Source organism: Poecilia latipinna, unplaced genomic scaffold (genome assembly GCF_001443285.1).
Source record: "Poecilia latipinna isolate Pla-1442-1.1 unplaced genomic scaffold, P_latipinna-1.0 Scaffold749, whole genome shotgun sequence".
In the NCBI taxonomy this organism is placed as follows: domain Eukaryota; kingdom Metazoa; phylum Chordata; class Actinopteri; order Cyprinodontiformes; family Poeciliidae; genus Poecilia; species Poecilia latipinna.
The window spans coordinates 226,509-243,417 of NW_015113365.1; the positions used below are offsets into that span (position 1 = coordinate 226,509).

General features: G+C 37.1%; 1 protein-coding gene across 2 annotated transcripts in view; it reads right to left on the reverse strand.

Annotated features, from left to right (window-relative positions):
• Window positions 1-14,932, reverse strand: part of unc5da (unc-5 netrin receptor Da) — a 226,422-nt gene extending 211,490 nt beyond the window's left edge. For both annotated transcript variants that reach the window (XM_015045841.1, XM_015045840.1), the window contains exon 1: window positions 14,497-14,932. In XM_015045841.1, the coding sequence (XP_014901327.1) occupies window positions 14,497-14,581 (85 nt within the window). In that variant the 5' untranslated portion in view covers window positions 14,582-14,932. The remainder of the gene's footprint in view (window positions 1-14,496) is intronic.
• Between the last annotated feature and the right edge of the window lie 1,977 nt (window positions 14,933-16,909).

Here is a 16,909-nt window from a genome sequence, read left to right on the forward strand (position 1 = left end):
CCCCCAAGTCCCAGCTCCGCTGTCCGTTCCCACCTTCGTGGCGTAAATTCTGTCATGTCTGTCTGCACAATGCGGCATACTAGGGCTATTCATGAATGTCTATGTGTTGCCCAGATCTTTGTGACATTTCTGACAGTGACAGCAATACACCAGTTCTAAGGGAACCATAAACACACGGGGAAAAAAAAAAAAAAAAAAAAAACTATTTTCCCCCACTTGGAGTATCTTTCTCCAAGAAACCAAAAAAAAAAAAAAAATCACAAAATTACATTGGTTTCCTGATAAGAAAAATCACTTCAATCTGTCTTTTTTTTATTTCTACTGCATTATCAACCCTTGTTAGGCTTAAAAAGAAAACTGTGTCCCTGAATGAAATTCTGTGACTGAAAATAGCTCCGTTGGGCGAGTTGCTGTCGGAGCGGTCCAACCGCCTCGCAATCACAGACATGGACAGGTACATTAGTTTAACTGGTGAAAGTTATGCTAACTGCAGCTGAAAAGTTCTTCAAGAAACATACTTGCTGTTGAGGGGGGAGAAAAAGTGACCTTTCAATTGTGCAACGTTTGCCATGAGATCTTGTTTAATCTCTAATGAAGAGCTTCCTGTGTTGATGATGCCAGAAAACAGAAATTATTTTCTAATCTACTACAAATTAGACAGTTTAGAGACCAGACAGCAGGATTTGAGTCGCACTTCTTGGCAACAGCAGTAGGAAAACAACTTAGAGAAAGCATCAAAAGCAACAGAAAAAAAACTCTCTTTAAAGAAAAAAGGAAGAACTGTTTACAGCATAAATATAACGCTATATGTTTTAGTAATCAGATTACTTACTGCGTAACCTGCTGCATAAGGGATCCGTTAGTGAAGATGCCATTTTTTTAATTAAAAATTAAAAGTCTGACGTCAGTCATCAATCTGTCATATGTCTAGTATACATGTATATAGCTTAGCTAGTGAGATGGCAAAAAACAGCAGGTTTATATATTTTCAACACTAAAGTTGTTGATACTCATGGTTGAGATTTTGGCTTTAGAGTGACACAAAAAAAAGTTTTCTACAACCTTAAAATACTTCAGCTCACTTAAAAGGAACAAACATATTTCTCCACTTGTTATGCATTCATTGTGAAGCTACAAATACCTAATAGTATATTATTCTCATTACATAAGGCAAGTTATAAAACCCATATAACTTAGAGCCTTATAATATCAAACTACAACCTTCTAATTATGCATTATTAGCTTGACGATCATATTTGAAGTGCTGTGCGTTGACTTTGTTGCAGTTTGACTTGATGCACACTGTATATATTTTTTGTGGCTGAGATGGTAAAGTTAATTTTAAAATTTTATATGGAAAATATAATGACAGAACTCAGAGTTAGCAGCAATGAAAGTATTGGTAACTACAATAGTCACAACAATATTCAGCAGCAGCATCACAATACATGTTTTTCTAACACAGTGCAACTTATTAGTAAAACTATGAATTCCAAACAAGTTAAATGTTAAGTTTAAATTATAGACCGTAAACTATAATGTGGAGTAGGTGTGTACTGCGACCTGTAATTAAACTGCAAGAAGTAATGATCCAATTATGTGTACTTAGCACAATTATTCTCATTTTTATATGCAACACTGATAAATACATTTAAAAAACCATGATAGTAATTTTGCAAACGGTTGAATTCGCAGCAACCATTGTAAGAAACAACAAGCAGGTTCAAGAAGCTTCATCATGGCTCGAGAAAAAACAATCCCAATGAATTCTAATAAATGTGTCAAGTGTCCATACATGTTTACCTTGAGGGAAAAAAAAGCTTCACATTTTTATGGATTTTATAAAACATTAATATAGAAAACAAGGTGTAAAACATTGAATATTGTATATAGGATTACAATTAGCTATGATGTCTAGTTATTTAATGAAAATGGCCAAATAGATTCCACAGCAGTGGGGAATCCCTGTGGGACGGGTAATAGCATCACCAGTTCTGTTGTGCCTTTGGGAGTGTTCTCTATTAGCCTTGAAAACAAACTAAGTAGTTCTGTAGGTTATCATACACCTTGTAGGTCAGCAGAGAGAGCTGAGTGTCAGGGGTGCATTACTCCATTATCTGGTAGCTACACTGTAAAAAGCCTGCAGCAAGGACATTAAATGCAAACTTATATACTTGTACTGATATTGTATTCTTAGTGCTCAGAATAATGGGGAATTCTTAAAATTGTATTTTTTTATCCAAAGGTCAAAATCAGGGTCAGGGTTGTCTCAGGAGCTCTATATGCAAAGTCCCTATTTGGACATGTGGACATTAGGAGAATTTATTAACATTTGTTTCTATTGTCCAGATTGTCCAAATGACCCAATCAGTTCTATTTCCACAAATTTAGTTATGACAATTATTTTTTTTCTTGTGATGCAAGATCTGATTGCTGCCACTGGTTTGTCAAAACCAGAAAATGATCCACTGAATCAGGACCAGTCCAGGTCGGAGGTTAGAGCCCCACCATGATGTAATTGGTTCCCTCAGGAACCCGCCCGCATACAAACTTCACAAAATCAAACTGGAAGATTACCCCGTGGAGAAAAAAAAAAAGAAAAAAGGATCTCTTTGTGCAAACTGCTTTGCATCGATTAGCTCACTCTATCTAATCAGTTTCTTTACATTTTCTAATCCCATTTCTTTCCATGTAAAGATTCCCATCAAATGGAGTGGTTTCTGAGTAAACCATACAAATCAACATTAAAAAGAGGTTTACCGAGGAGATAATGTGTGAAATAAACACAGGGTGAATGTGGACTGCCGATTGGAATTGGTTTTTATAATCATATTCTCTGGACTTGTTAGGATTATAGATATACAGCATGAATTTGCAAGGGAAATGCGAGGAATACCTAGATATTAACAAATCTCTAGAAGCTTTACGGGGGAATTAGAATGAAAGCATCGCTGCAACCTCAATGTTGACAGTCAGCAGCAGGAAAGCTTTCAGTAGAAACACTTGTTTATCCCTTTTCTAATCAAAGAGTTGGACATACTTGATAAACAATGCATGTCCAAAAAGTTGCAACAATATTCTGCTGCATAACAGCTTGTTTTTTTTTTTTTTGTCTACATTCTAATTCATGGCATGCTCATTTCAAGCTGACATTTCAATTTCAGTTGCTCTTTCATTTCAGTGCTTTGAGTATGGGTCTTGTCAGCACATGTATGCGTAGGCTGAAGACCATGACAGGTGAACAATTCCCCAAAAAAAAAATCATCTGGATGAAATACTGTAGATATGCAACAGTGTGATGTGCAGTTTCTCACACAAATAATAGATCTGTCTGTTGACACCAAGAACTGATTCTTTTGCAAAAGTAAGATATTATGGGGGAAAAAAATACTTTCTCTTTTAGCTTGGCCAGGTTAGTGTAATGCAATCGACACTTGAGAATTTACGACCTTTGTTGAATTTCAAATGCAGCGTTTCTCTGATTAGTAAGCCAAAGTTACAGAATCGTGTCAAACTCTAAACTCAAAATAGGCTGAGTGTTTGGAACAACCATCATAACATTACTGTGAAAAACTGCATACACAAAGTTACTTTCCCGATACATCAACAATCTGGCCTCAAATTGTGCTGATTTTCTAAGAAACAGACTGAAAAATGTTAACCAACATAACAAGGTAGCTGTTTAATTATTTTATTTTGATTTGTTTGGATGTGAGGAAAACAGCAGAGCTGTAAAGCTCAGCAGGAGTGCAATAATGTTGCAATATCAGAATGACGATATATTGCTGAAGTGTATCTGCTAACGCGTGGTTTAGCTAATGTCAACATGTGTCACCTTCTGGTGAAGATAAGCATAGACAGGGACTATATGGTCCCCGGGAATTAATGGGTGTGATAAGCTTTTCACTCCGTCGTATCTGTGTTTGAGACTCTTATGCTTATTTCAGAAAGGATCCAGTTGTCCTTCTTCTCAACAGGCTGGCTAACAACATTCAACGTTTTTTCACAAATTACTAAAATCTCCGGCCTGCTAATTGATTGTGTGACGGTTTTCTGGTACCTGGTAGAAAACAGAAACTGTGACAGTCTGGCAAACAAACAAGATACAGAGGAATTTTGAGAATACATCAACTTGCTAACCATTAGCTGGAAAAAGTATTTGCTTCACTTTATTTTTCCTTTTTAACCAATTTTTATTTGTGTTCAATTACATCTACTTTCCTGTTTTTTTTACCTACAACTTGTCCATAGTAAATGTAAAACTTTAATATTCCTACTTATATAATAGGTCTTAAGATATATAAAATGTGAAGCCCTGTAAAATGTTATTTTTATTTCAACTGGGGCTGAATCAAGATAGAATGAGGCTGAAATAGGCAAAGCTATTTATTGATTGCCCCGTCTGCGGGTTGAAACAAAAGTACTCCTTAAATGAATGTATCGATGAGCCGGATAGATGTTATCTGTCTTAATGACAAAGGAGAGTCCTTGACTGAAGGGGAACCTCATCAAAGCTACACATGCATAACCTTGCATCAGTGTTCAGAAAGAAAACGGAAAACATTCAACCCCAAGAGTAGATAAGCTTTTAAATTAACCCAAAGTTCATACAGAATGAAAAGAAAAGATTAAACTAAGTCAAGAGGTAATTTAAATGTATCTTTTTTCTTTTGAAACGCTTGATTATTTATTGGTTAAATGTCGCTTAATATAAACGAGTGAGACATATAAAACAGATGTTGTCATTGGCTCATAACACTGGCACCAAAGATGGGAAGCAGAAAAATGCCATAAAACAAAATACAAATTATCAGCTTATCATTAAATGCAGAGATTTTTAAGCTACATTGGTAGACACATCCCCTTTCAACTGTATTCCACACAACATCATGCAATCCTACTTAAGCCGCCCTCGCTAGATGAGTAAAAGGAGCAGCTAAGAAATGCCATGGTGATCGTTAATAAAGACACTATTTGCTGATCATAGCCAAAAGGGTCCAAGATGTGATGCAGAGCACCTTTAAAATGGGACAATACACCAGGCATGCTGGAAGGTGTGCTGCCTAAGCTTTACCCTTTTATTAAACTCTTGCTCTTCGCTACTGAATACAAACAAAAACGATGTGAGAGAGGTAAACAGCTGAAAAGGAAGACACTATGAATCAACCTAAACATAGATGTGCCTTTTGTCCCCTAAAGATTACTCTCACTGTTCAATAAGAAGGATGTTTTTTTTCTTGACAAACCCGCTGAAATTTCTTTAATGAAAATGAGGCAAGCTGCAGGGATCCCAACATCATCTTCATTCTGCTCAGTCAGGTGCAGAGAAAGTACTAACACCACCCCTGAGCTTTTATTTTAGTTTTTTTTTTTGTCGTTTTTGTGTTTTATGTTTCAAATAACATTTTAACATCTCAAAATATGACTGACTGCCATAACAATAAGATTTAAATGTTTGCTTTGAGAGGCAATCAATGACTTGGGGATGTTAGTCAAGCGTTTTGTCTTGAGGCTCTTTGTTTTTCTCGTGTTCTGTCTCTTAAATCTGGGTTACTCTTTTACTCTGGGTTTAGCTTAGTTTAGATCACTTTGTTAGCTATCCTCCTCCCTCAGTCTCCTTCTGCCACAGCTGTACCACATCTTCTTTGATCCGTTCATCTGGTTCCTTTGTCATTTTTCCACCTCTATTCAACCTCCTGCTTTTTGTTTTGCTCCATACTCATGCCTGTTCCATGCCCTGTTCCTTTCATAGCAGCTCTGTAAAAGTCTTTATTTTCATTACTAGAAACTCATCACTTCACCTTTCTGCCTCTGGTTCTGCCTGCTTTTGGGTTCAACCAGAAACCAAACATGACACAATTACTAGAAATGCTTTGGTAAGTGAAAGAAACATGAATACAAAATTTGATGTAACATTGTATTTCCAGTATATTCTAGCATTGCCTTTTTAAGTCCTGTTATAAGAAACAGTTTCCACCACAGGAGAGACGGGAAGACATGTAAATGGAAGTCCTTTGATTGAAATTATAATTTATTAAATATCAGCATGACCACAGATGCCAAAAAAAACATGTACACACAAAGCAGAGCAGCAGCAGTGATGCAGTCATATCAACAATGTCCTAATTTACACATGACATGTGGTAACATCCTGAGACATTCCTGGGAGGGTTTAAGTCTGAGTCACACGGGTAGCATGGTGAGTGTGTTGTCTGCATTTGGCTAAGCTGCTGTTTCACAGCATGTGAATCTTCACACCACTGATCTTTCTGCTACAGTGCTGCTCCAGTCAATCTACTGACATCACATTCACTTTAAATGCTACTCATTTGGATTGTATATATGCTATTTTTTATGTAATACGGAGGCAATTAGGTTTAAAAAGTGAATACTGTAGAATTAATGAGAATATGAGACGATTAATACGCAATTACCGACCTGTGGTGATTCAACAATCAGGCGGCTTCTATAGTACATTCAAGTACAACTCATTGATTGGATTGTCTTTAATATATTAAAACGACTTAGTAGTAAACACAACAAATATTTTAATCCACAGTCTTATTCAAAAATTCCTAAGCAATAACATTAACCATTTCTGGCGATTTTGGATTGTTGCATAATCCATCTAGGCATTGATCGTCTATAACAGTTTATCTTTAAAAGTGCCTATAATTAAAACCAAGTCAGTGAGTTTCTTTACCACAAGCACCGTTTCCAACACTATTGCTTATTACTCTTTGTTGATGCTGACACATTAAAAATGTGGTTATTTCTGTTTTATTTATTTTTGTGTGTAGATGTTTGATGAGTGGACCTACTGCAAATAGATTTCCCATTGGGGACAATAAAGTTACGATTTATCTTTAACTTTATTCATGTACAAAATCTACATTCAGTTCTACACCAGCCACTTTTTGAAATGAAAAGGTGGCCAATTTACTTATTTTTTATGAAAATATTTGTTTCATTTCTATCTCTATTTGATTTTGTTTGTAATTTATCTTTAATAGTGGGAGTATTAGCAGCTGGTCATGCTATCCTGGTTTTTAGTTTCCTTTTTTCCCCAACCTGTTTAAAAAAGTCTATTTTAAAATAATAAAAGCACCGAATGCATTTATATATTTTCACATTTCCACCACGATCTTCGGCGTACTTAATTTGGAACTTATGTGACACGCTAACTTGAAGTAGCCCATTATTGTAGAGAGAAAAATATGATACAAGTTATTCTATTTTTCCAGAAAGAAAACCTGAGTCTAATTACTCAAAATAAAATCAAGTGCACCCAGTTGCCTTCAGAAGTCACCTAATTTTGAACACTGCATATATTCTCCTTGCTCTGCTGTATGCTTGGTAGTTTTCTTTAGACACACGTTGGTTTATGCACTTCTTTAGAATCGTGTTTCTGAACACTCACTCTGTTGAAAGAAGATTGAAAGACTCTGAAGAGAAAGCATCAAGGACCTACCTAACTGAGCTCTGTGCTTCAATTTATGAATGATGGAGCTTTGTTGGTTTTACAACATACTGCCACGCATAACTTCAGAGAGTTATTATGCAGGTTTCATATGCCAAGAGGGACTCTTAAACCTCATCTTGTATTTCTGACACCTACAAAAGAACCAAACAGAATTTGAGAACATATATTGCCGAAAGAAATACAGCCTGGGCCTCTTTCTTCTTCTGCAACTTGTGTCACTGAATGTTTTTTTTTTTTTGTTCCAAGTTAGAGACAGTGAGAGCTGAAATAAATTTTAAAAGAAAAATAGAATATATGAACACATTTTTATAATTTAAACATGGGGAAAAAACAAGAAATTGACCTTGCGCACATTTTTATTTAACTTATTTTCTGGGCATGTTCCCTATATTTACTGAAACGTACGTTTCTGAAGTAAGTTAGTATAAACAACATTTTCTCCACATTCCATAAATTAGGAATATTAGGAATTTCTTTTTATTTGTTTCAAGATATTTTCTGTCTTTTTTTTTAACCCTGCGCCTAAAGAAAACCAAATCCTTTAGAATCCAAACTAGAAACGTACAATATATCAGGATTAATGTTGGTATCGGCCATTGTTAACCATTTTTAGCGCACCAATATTGGTCCCATAAGTAAAACTGGGTCAATATTAACAACTGATAAATATTGTGTATCAACCATTGTGATCATATCAACAGATATCAATATTAGTCAAAATTTTATATCATTGCATCCCATTAAAAATATTTGACAAAGACATTTAAACATTACTAGAGGTAACCAACGGTTACATAATTAAAACAACGAGTGCCTGGTTGCACCTGTTGCTTCTTGGGGAAGCTTGAAGTCATAACACCTGGTCAGGGTTTCCCTGACCAATACTAATTTCTGATTTTCTTTGAGTTTTGACGTGAATTGCTATTTTTATTTTTTTTTTAATTACGAGGACTATAACACATAGAAGAGGAAAAATATGCAGCATATACTTTGATGTAAGAAGAAATTTTAGCTCCAGAGGAAAAGATAAGAATATTCTCGGATATCCATCAAAAGCATACACTACCAAGCTATTTAATTTTTATTAAACTCAACAAAAAAAGCTTCAAAGTAAAGCCTGATGGTTTACTTGTTTATAGACCAAACAAGGGTAGTTTTAATGGACTTAAAAGGAATAAAAAATTCTGATCTCTGGACGAGTGATCGGCAGATCTGTGTCATTTATAGACAACTCCACACTGGGGCAGTGCGTTTAGTCAAATCATTTTAATGACAACTCAAAGATCCATTTAAATTGCAACGTTATAAAATTATTAAAAACATATATAAGATGCTAAATTATTTTACAAGAGATTAGAATAAATGTCATGACTGAATTAAACCACCTAAAGCATGTCATTTCTGATTGGTCACAAGAAAAAACTGAAAATATACGTATGCATATTGAAAGTAAAATACATAACTTTATGCCAAAATTGGCTTTAACGGTGAAGGAATATGGTACATCAGGTCTAAATCAAAGGTTAATTTCAACAATAAGACTCATTTATGGTCATTGTTGCTACCGGATGCCAAAACTACCCCCCTCTCTTTACGATCAAAGTCATTAAATATGTATTTGCTTTTGATTACTCTTGAAATTAATTCATCAGGAAGAGCAGTGACAGGCCCTCGCTGTTACTGACAAAATGCTGTGGCAGTTACTGATAACATGAGCTGCTTAAGGATTCTGCACTGTAACCTTCCTATTCGTCTTTCGCTCTCCCTGTGGTTTTTTTCCTCTGCTCCACACCGAGCTCTCCTTTCTTCTTCAGTCAGGTGAGTTGAGAAATGATACACAACCCAAGCATTTGTCAGAGGTACAATCCACTGAAACTAAATTACATTGAAAGAAATTGCGAGAGAAGAGTGGGCAACGAGAAAGGATGAAGGGCCGGGGCATTTATGAAATAAATGCACTTTAGAGGGGACAATAGTGCAACATATCGGCACAAACTGGAAGCTCAGAAAGAAAGAGAAAGACAGAAGAAAGAAAGATAGATGTGTGGAGAGCATTTAGCATTGAGGTAAACAGTATATGGTTTGAATCTAACATCTGTGGCAATGCCCTTGAGTTGGCCAGTGAGGCATTGAAGAGTGCATTTGGGATGGGCAGTTATCTCCAAGGCTTTTCTTTCAGTGGTATAAAAAACATAACAGCAGTGTCAGGTCTCGCTGAAGAGAAAGCCTCAAGGCTGAGGAGAAGAGGCTGCAAAGCAAATCTGCAAGAGGTAACGCAAATGGCCCCCCTTGACACCCTGTCATTGTCTCCACGCCTTGACATCCATGGAACATTAAAAACTAGCACTGTGTAGAACGACACATGCATGAAAACACACAGCACGTCTAACTGATGGGGAATAGTTAAAATATGATCCCTAGACGAGTGTGTATCTATGTACATGTTTTTGTTGATGCAGTCCAGAGTGTCGTTTATGGAAAACCATATAAGAGTTCATAGTGATGTATCTGTTCTCTTTCTGAAAAGCAGGTAATATTACTTTATTACTTTAGCACTAAAATTCACTTCAAGTATGGGGTCATTTTACAAATATTGTAAAATGACCCCATTTTACAATGGGGTCTCCTTTTTTAAGGAGAAAACAAATGGTTGCTATGCTAATTCCTCCTTCCTTATAGGGCTAAAGTTAAAGCATTGATGAAATCCTCAAGACTCAACACAATAGCCATACAGGTTTGCCATAACACTTCACTGCTCTATTTTCATATCCTACAGAATAAATGTTCTTGTACTTTAAAGCTTCCCAGTATAAGGTTACAAAATGCTTTGCTTTAAAGTCAATTTTCCCTAAGCAGTACCCCCTACCCGTCTTTGGTGAGCCTGGTTTCCTTTGAATGTCGAAATGAAATGATGGGAAAGGGTCTTGATGGGTTTGAATAAAGTAATGGACTCCCTTTGAATAATGCAGTAGTGAAGTGGGCAGTATGACCACCATAACACAACTGTGGATGCCTTCCCAACTGTGCCACTGAGTTCATATCGTGTGAAACGTCAGTGAAATCAAACTCGAAGCTTGAGCATGATTCCGGCAGTCACTTTTGAGATAAATAAAACATGTCAGAGATGACTCTACTGCCCTTTATTCTCCATTCTCTGGTTCACTTCTTGCAGTCTTTTTTTTTTTTTTTTTAACCATGCCAGACCATGATGCTTTTCTACCAGCATGTTGTCTGGATTACATGTTCTGCCATGTGAATCCTCAACAAAGAGCTTGCTGAATCGTTTTGATCAAACAGTAAAATGAAATTTGCTGTATTGTGCCTGGGCTTTGGAGCACTGCTGTGTTGTTGTGACATGTAAAATTTGCAATGCAAGACATTTTAGCTACAAAAGGGCTGAAAGTGGCGTTTATTCAGCTGAACATGATCTAAGGTTAATTTGGCATTTGTAAGGAAGGACACCAAGCTGCTGCTGCTGCTCCAGCTGCTTTATACGTTTAGAGATGCTGGCGTCTTGCATTGGGCAAACAAGCTACACATTTCAGACCGAGGTATTACTTTCATTTTGAAGCTAAACTTATCAGTACCTAAATAACATTTTAACTACATACGAACAAAAAATCTACAGCTTCACATCACTACCCGTAAGCATTTGCATCTCAGCCACAAAAAATATACCAGTGACAAGCATAAAAGGCAGATAGGGGGCATAATACAAAAAAAAAAAAACTCGTTAAAAAATGCATTAAACTGCATTGTGGAATGTAACCCTAAATGCCATCCAAACGAGTGTTGAAATGAGTAAATACCTAATATCCAAGAGCAAGTGAATGTAGTGTATAATGATGTGTGAGCTGCATAGTGCTCCCTTTCCCTCAAGTGTTTGGCTGGTGGCGGGGAGCAGGTGACGAGGGCCGAGGGAAGCAGAGTCCTGTTTAATGACCAGATGATGTGTTTTAAACAGTGCTGGACAACTGGAATTAAAGTATACTGAGAACTGGGTTTAGTACGTAAACTTCAATAAAAAACAGATATTTATTTCAGCAAAGAGGCATCAATTAAAGCCTAAAGCCAAACGATATCAACGATGGGGCATTCCAACAATGGAAAAAAAAAAAAAAAAACAGCAGCAGAACATGTCAGTGTTGTTATGCTATACTTTTAGCTTTTGGTTCATTTAAAGCCTTAAGCCTGGGAGGTGAGACACTGAGAATAATAAACCTCATGTAGAGGATCTAAAAATGACATTTCCACTAAACTGCAGTGACCATAAACAGTGATGCAGAGAGAGGCAGCACACCTGCAGTATAATTAAAACTAAGTGACTGTAAAGTATAGATGTATTTATCCCCCAACATAGCGACAAGATTTAGAAAAGAATGATATGCAAAATTCCTGGTTTCCCACTCAGACATTTTTGAATGTTACTGAATCTGGATCTGTGTGGTTGGATGAGTTACAACATAAAAGTAAAGCCACGAAATTCCACTTTTTACTAAACTGAGATCTAAAGTTCTGTGCATCATTACACACGTTGTGTTTACAGATTCAGTCAGTAACCAAAGTTGGGCTCAAGAAACTCTGCCTACCAAGTCAAATATGTAATATACGATTTCACTGCTTATTAAAATACTAAAATATTTGACAGCTCATACTGTACATGAAAGTCATCATCCAAGCTGTACAACTCAGTTGGCGTTGCCGCTATTCAATTTTAAGTTACTAACTTTCCCCCCAACAATTTGAAACATGATGAAATCTTTAAATGACAAATAAAGCCTGCATCAGGAAACAACAGCCTCTGGGAGCCTTTATGAGATTCACACTCTTCTAAAACCAATAGAAAGGTATGTAATTACATTAGTCCGCAAATGTATGTGCAGTCATTCTATTTCAGCTCAGCGTGAGCATTACATCCAACTTGTTCTGTTATTTACAGTGGGATTATTTCCTCGCCCGCGCTTCCTCTTACTGTGTTTGGGTATCTGATAGTGCTGAGCGGAGCAGCAGGGAAGACAGGTTAGGTGACAACAACAACACTTATAGGCTGAGAAAAATGTGTCTGGTGAATGAAAGTGCAATGAAGGTTTCCCGACAAGTGCTAATCCTCCTAGCACCCAAAACGGATAAAAACGAAGGGTCTGAAAGCCTGCCAAAATGTCTGCGTGTGGCTACAGCGTTGGAGATACTGAAACGGCTGCTTCCAGTGTCAGAAGAACGCGCCGTTGCCAGAACACCAGTAGCTCACACCCTCAAACTGTTAATGCTCCAGTTCCAACACAAAAGAAACGAGCTGTCAACTTAGAGGAAATGCTGAGTTACATTTTGTCACAAACATGTTATGAGCATCATACTGAGAGTCTGTGCTATATATATATATATATATATATATATATATATTTGCAAGTACAACAAGCGTGATTGACACTTTGGAGATAAATAAGAAACACTGAAATCTTTAAATCTATGGAGAAAAACACGTGTTCTTTTCCTAATATGCATATTTTTGTTAGAGAACTGAACATTGCAATATGATTAATGAAAAGTACGTGTATCACTTTTTTAACAAGGCTTATGTGAATAATTAACGAGAAAAATAAATTTAAAAAACAAAAAACAAAATAGAGAGTAATCTATCCTAAAAAAAATCTGCAACGGATTACCTAAAGGGAAAACTGTAGGGAACTCAAAATGTATGTAGGTATATATATATTTTTTTAATTCAACCATAACTTAGAAATGCTTTGCAATTCTTCTATTCTTTTGCCCTTAGAGTTGCTTTTCCTTTGTGCATCCTTTCATGTTTGCATAATGTACTTGACTGCTGACATTTATATTATTGAAAAACATAAATATTTATCACAAACCGCCTGAGTAAGAGCCATCGCCAGCCAGCAAAAAGGACCTATGCAGCTTATATAAACTGCCTCCTCAAACACAGTGGCACATTTTACTTTCATGCAGTTGTAGCATTGTTTCCCTGCCAAGCCCTGGTCACTCTTTCTGAACATCACAGCAACATTTCACGAATGTAATATGGCCACAGTGCAGATGCTACAAAATGCAATTCCAAGCCTGTTTTTTTTTTAAGGTCATCTCCAGGACCTTCCATATATCAACAACAAAAGCAGCCTGATCCTTGCATGAAAAGCTGTACTTAAGATACTTAAGCTAAATCTAATATGTATGCTATGCAAATTTCCAAGTCGAAGCTAATTTTAAAACTTGCGATGCAAAGAGATGAAAACCTTCAGGGCTACTTAACTAATTGACTTGCAAATGCTGCTTTGTTACACTGGCATGCAAGTTAAATGGAAGTCAAAGGGTCAGCATGGATTCACCCAGAGAAAAAGACTTTATGATCATCTACTCCGCGGCCAAGATTTGCAAGCTGCACATAACAGCTAATTATCCTGTTTTCATTTCTGGACAATTTTGCTACTAAGCAATTATTTTCCTGTACCACCAAGCCTACAGCAGAACAATGTATCATGTGTGAAAACAACTGCCCACGCTTTTGGATATATGTGAACCTGCTGAATATCACTATTTCCCCCTCAGAAGGACCTGTCATGTAAAAATGTTTAAAAAAGAAAAAGGGGTGGAAAAAGCGCACATACGCAGCTAAGCGCTAGTGGACACTTCTTCACGCACTAAGATGCAATTCTTTTTTTTCGTGACCAGTTTTAATGCAGCATAAGAGCAGCAAAAATTATTCAACTTCATTTCTATACAGTCTAAAACATCAATTATATGTAATTAATCACGGCAAGCAGACGTCCGCGTCACTGTTACGCACCATTAACAAAAACTTGCCGTCATTAAAATCCAGTCCGTGAATATATCGTACTACTTATGAAGTGCACGCACGTGAGAAATGGGAAAATTACTTCTTTTTTTCCCCTTCACCCTCCAAGGTAACTACAGCCAGCGCCAAACGAAGCAACATTTCCATTTATACACCTTAGAGTTTATTCTCGCAGACTTAGAGCTCATTAAAGTCTTGTGCTTACCTCGAGCTAACGTCGCCGGGACTTGCAAACCAAGAAGCACGAGGATGGAAAAACTCCAGCAGCATCCTCCCGAAAACTGTCCCATCACTGCTGTGCTTGTCTCCCTCCCCGTCGGGTCTGGGGCCACCTGCTGCGGGTCTCGAGCATTTGTCGTCCCTCCACACCCCACCCTTTTTTTTTTTTTTTTTTTTTTTTTTAAACCCCTTTCGGTGTCCCGGCGGGCTGCTTGCTAGTGTGCACAGTCAGGTGCTGAGCTGTGGAGCTATGAACCTCACCTCGCGGATTCGCAGTGCGGTGACTGGGAAAGAGACGGGAAAGAAAGTGATGCTGAGCTTTGAAGCTGCCGACACTCAGCTGAGCGAGAGCGGAATAATCACTGAGCGCGCGGCAGCCAGCAGCGGCAGCAGTAGTGGCTTTTTGGGGTTTTCGGAGGAGGAGAGAGAGGAGAGAGCAAAGAGAGAGAGAGAGAAAGAGAGAGAGAGAGGGTGGACCTGTTGAGAAATAAAATGTGTGGATAAACGCACGTGCAGTCGTTTGTTTGTTTGTCACGAGCGGATACAAGCAGTCAGATTGTTTTAATTATTTGTTATTCACGCCTTGTTTTCAAGACAGCAGTGTGGTGGTGGCCGATATCGGAGCGGGTGTCTTGGGGATGGGGGTGGGCTCTTACAAATGGCTTTTGAAATTGCGTTTTTACTAATTAATGACTATCTGCAGCCTCTGAGCATATGGCTTCTGATTGGTGTCCTTTTGCCAATTAAGCGTGCATTATCTCAGTTAAACGAGGCTATAGAGCAAGATAATATAATTCATCTTGCACTGTAATGATTAGAGCTTCTATTTCTCTTTTATATTAGAAATGATTGAATATTCTCTTCTTAAACAGAACATTAAAGCCGGAACGGACCCGTGGTGGTATGAGGCTCTAAGTAGGATTTTATTTAAAGGGGTTGCTTCCGGCTAAGTCCATGACAATTACTGAGAGTTGGGGGACGAAGGACAAAGATTAATGTTTTATTTACAAGAAATCCAAGAAAAAAAAAAAAAAAACTATTAGTGCCTTATAATGAAAATGAAAATGTGACCGCAGCTCAGGCAACATACATTATTGATAAGTATTGAAATATGACTCTTTATGCTGTATCTTTTGTGTATATTGGTACATTTGTAAAACCAGCCAGGGACCATAAACAGTGACACAATGTTCCTATGCTGCTGAGATTACATCTCAAAATAAATTCTTGTCTTTGGCAATCCCTACATAAATGGTACCCAGTTTCTACCACCTCCAAACAAAACTTAACTTACAAAACTTACTTGTTAGAAACAGAATTAAAATTAACTCACCAATCAGATTGTTTTTTTTTTTTTTTACCGATACCATTCAGATTTTATTCAGCTATTAAAACTTAACCCTCATCAAACCACAGCCCAGTCACAAGGGACACATTGTACAACTGACAGGTAACTTTTTTTTTTCTTTGTGGCATCCACTACGTCATGCCATCCTGAGCAGAAAGCCATATTAACAATTCCAGAAACGTTTTATTTCATCATTATGTTTCTTAATGAAATTCTTTATATTTTGTATACTGTAGACTCACCAACTAGTTTAGGCTATTCGTGTCTGAAGAGGCATTAGCATTTAAATGGCGTTTTAATGCTAGTTAGAAGAGGTTAAGCTCATTCTTGCCATTGGGTAGGTTTGCTTATTAAAGGTTGTTTTTGTTTTTTGTTTTTTAGGTGGATTTCTAAAGTAATTACAGCAGTCAGATTGTTGTGGGGCACAAATTAACGATTCTTATTGAAATGCTGGAGAAAAACACTACAGTGAAATTAAGATGCTTCAGTCAAGCACCTCATGCACTCACTACACACACAGCTGAGCAGTTTTAGTTTTGTTGTGACAAAAAGGTAATTCAAAACTCTTTCCAAGATGGCACATTTAACCATAAAAAAACAAACAAACAAAAAACAAATGTGTCTTTTCATTAGTAACTGTAAATAGCTCATGAGGAGCTGCTGCTGTCATGAGAAATGTGACAATCCTTGAAAGAAGTTATGCTTCTCGACACAAACCGTCTGTTAATTACATACAGTATTTTATTAACTTACGTTTCAGAGATGTATATTTGAACGTAGGTCTGTTTTTTATGCAAATCATTCCACTTTAACCCTGCTTATTGCAGGATTGATGGAAACCTCATTTGTTCATTTCCCCCACTTGGAGCTTGGGGTTCTGCTGTCAGGCGAGGTTAACTAGATAATAACCCAAAAGAGACCCATAGGCTGTGCATTAAGTATTTCTCATGGGCTGAAGGCTATTGAGCTAACTGTCAGACTATGAACAAAAGAAAGACATTGGAAATGTTTGTGCAAAATAGCCTCTTGTTATATGTTTGACTTACAGCTT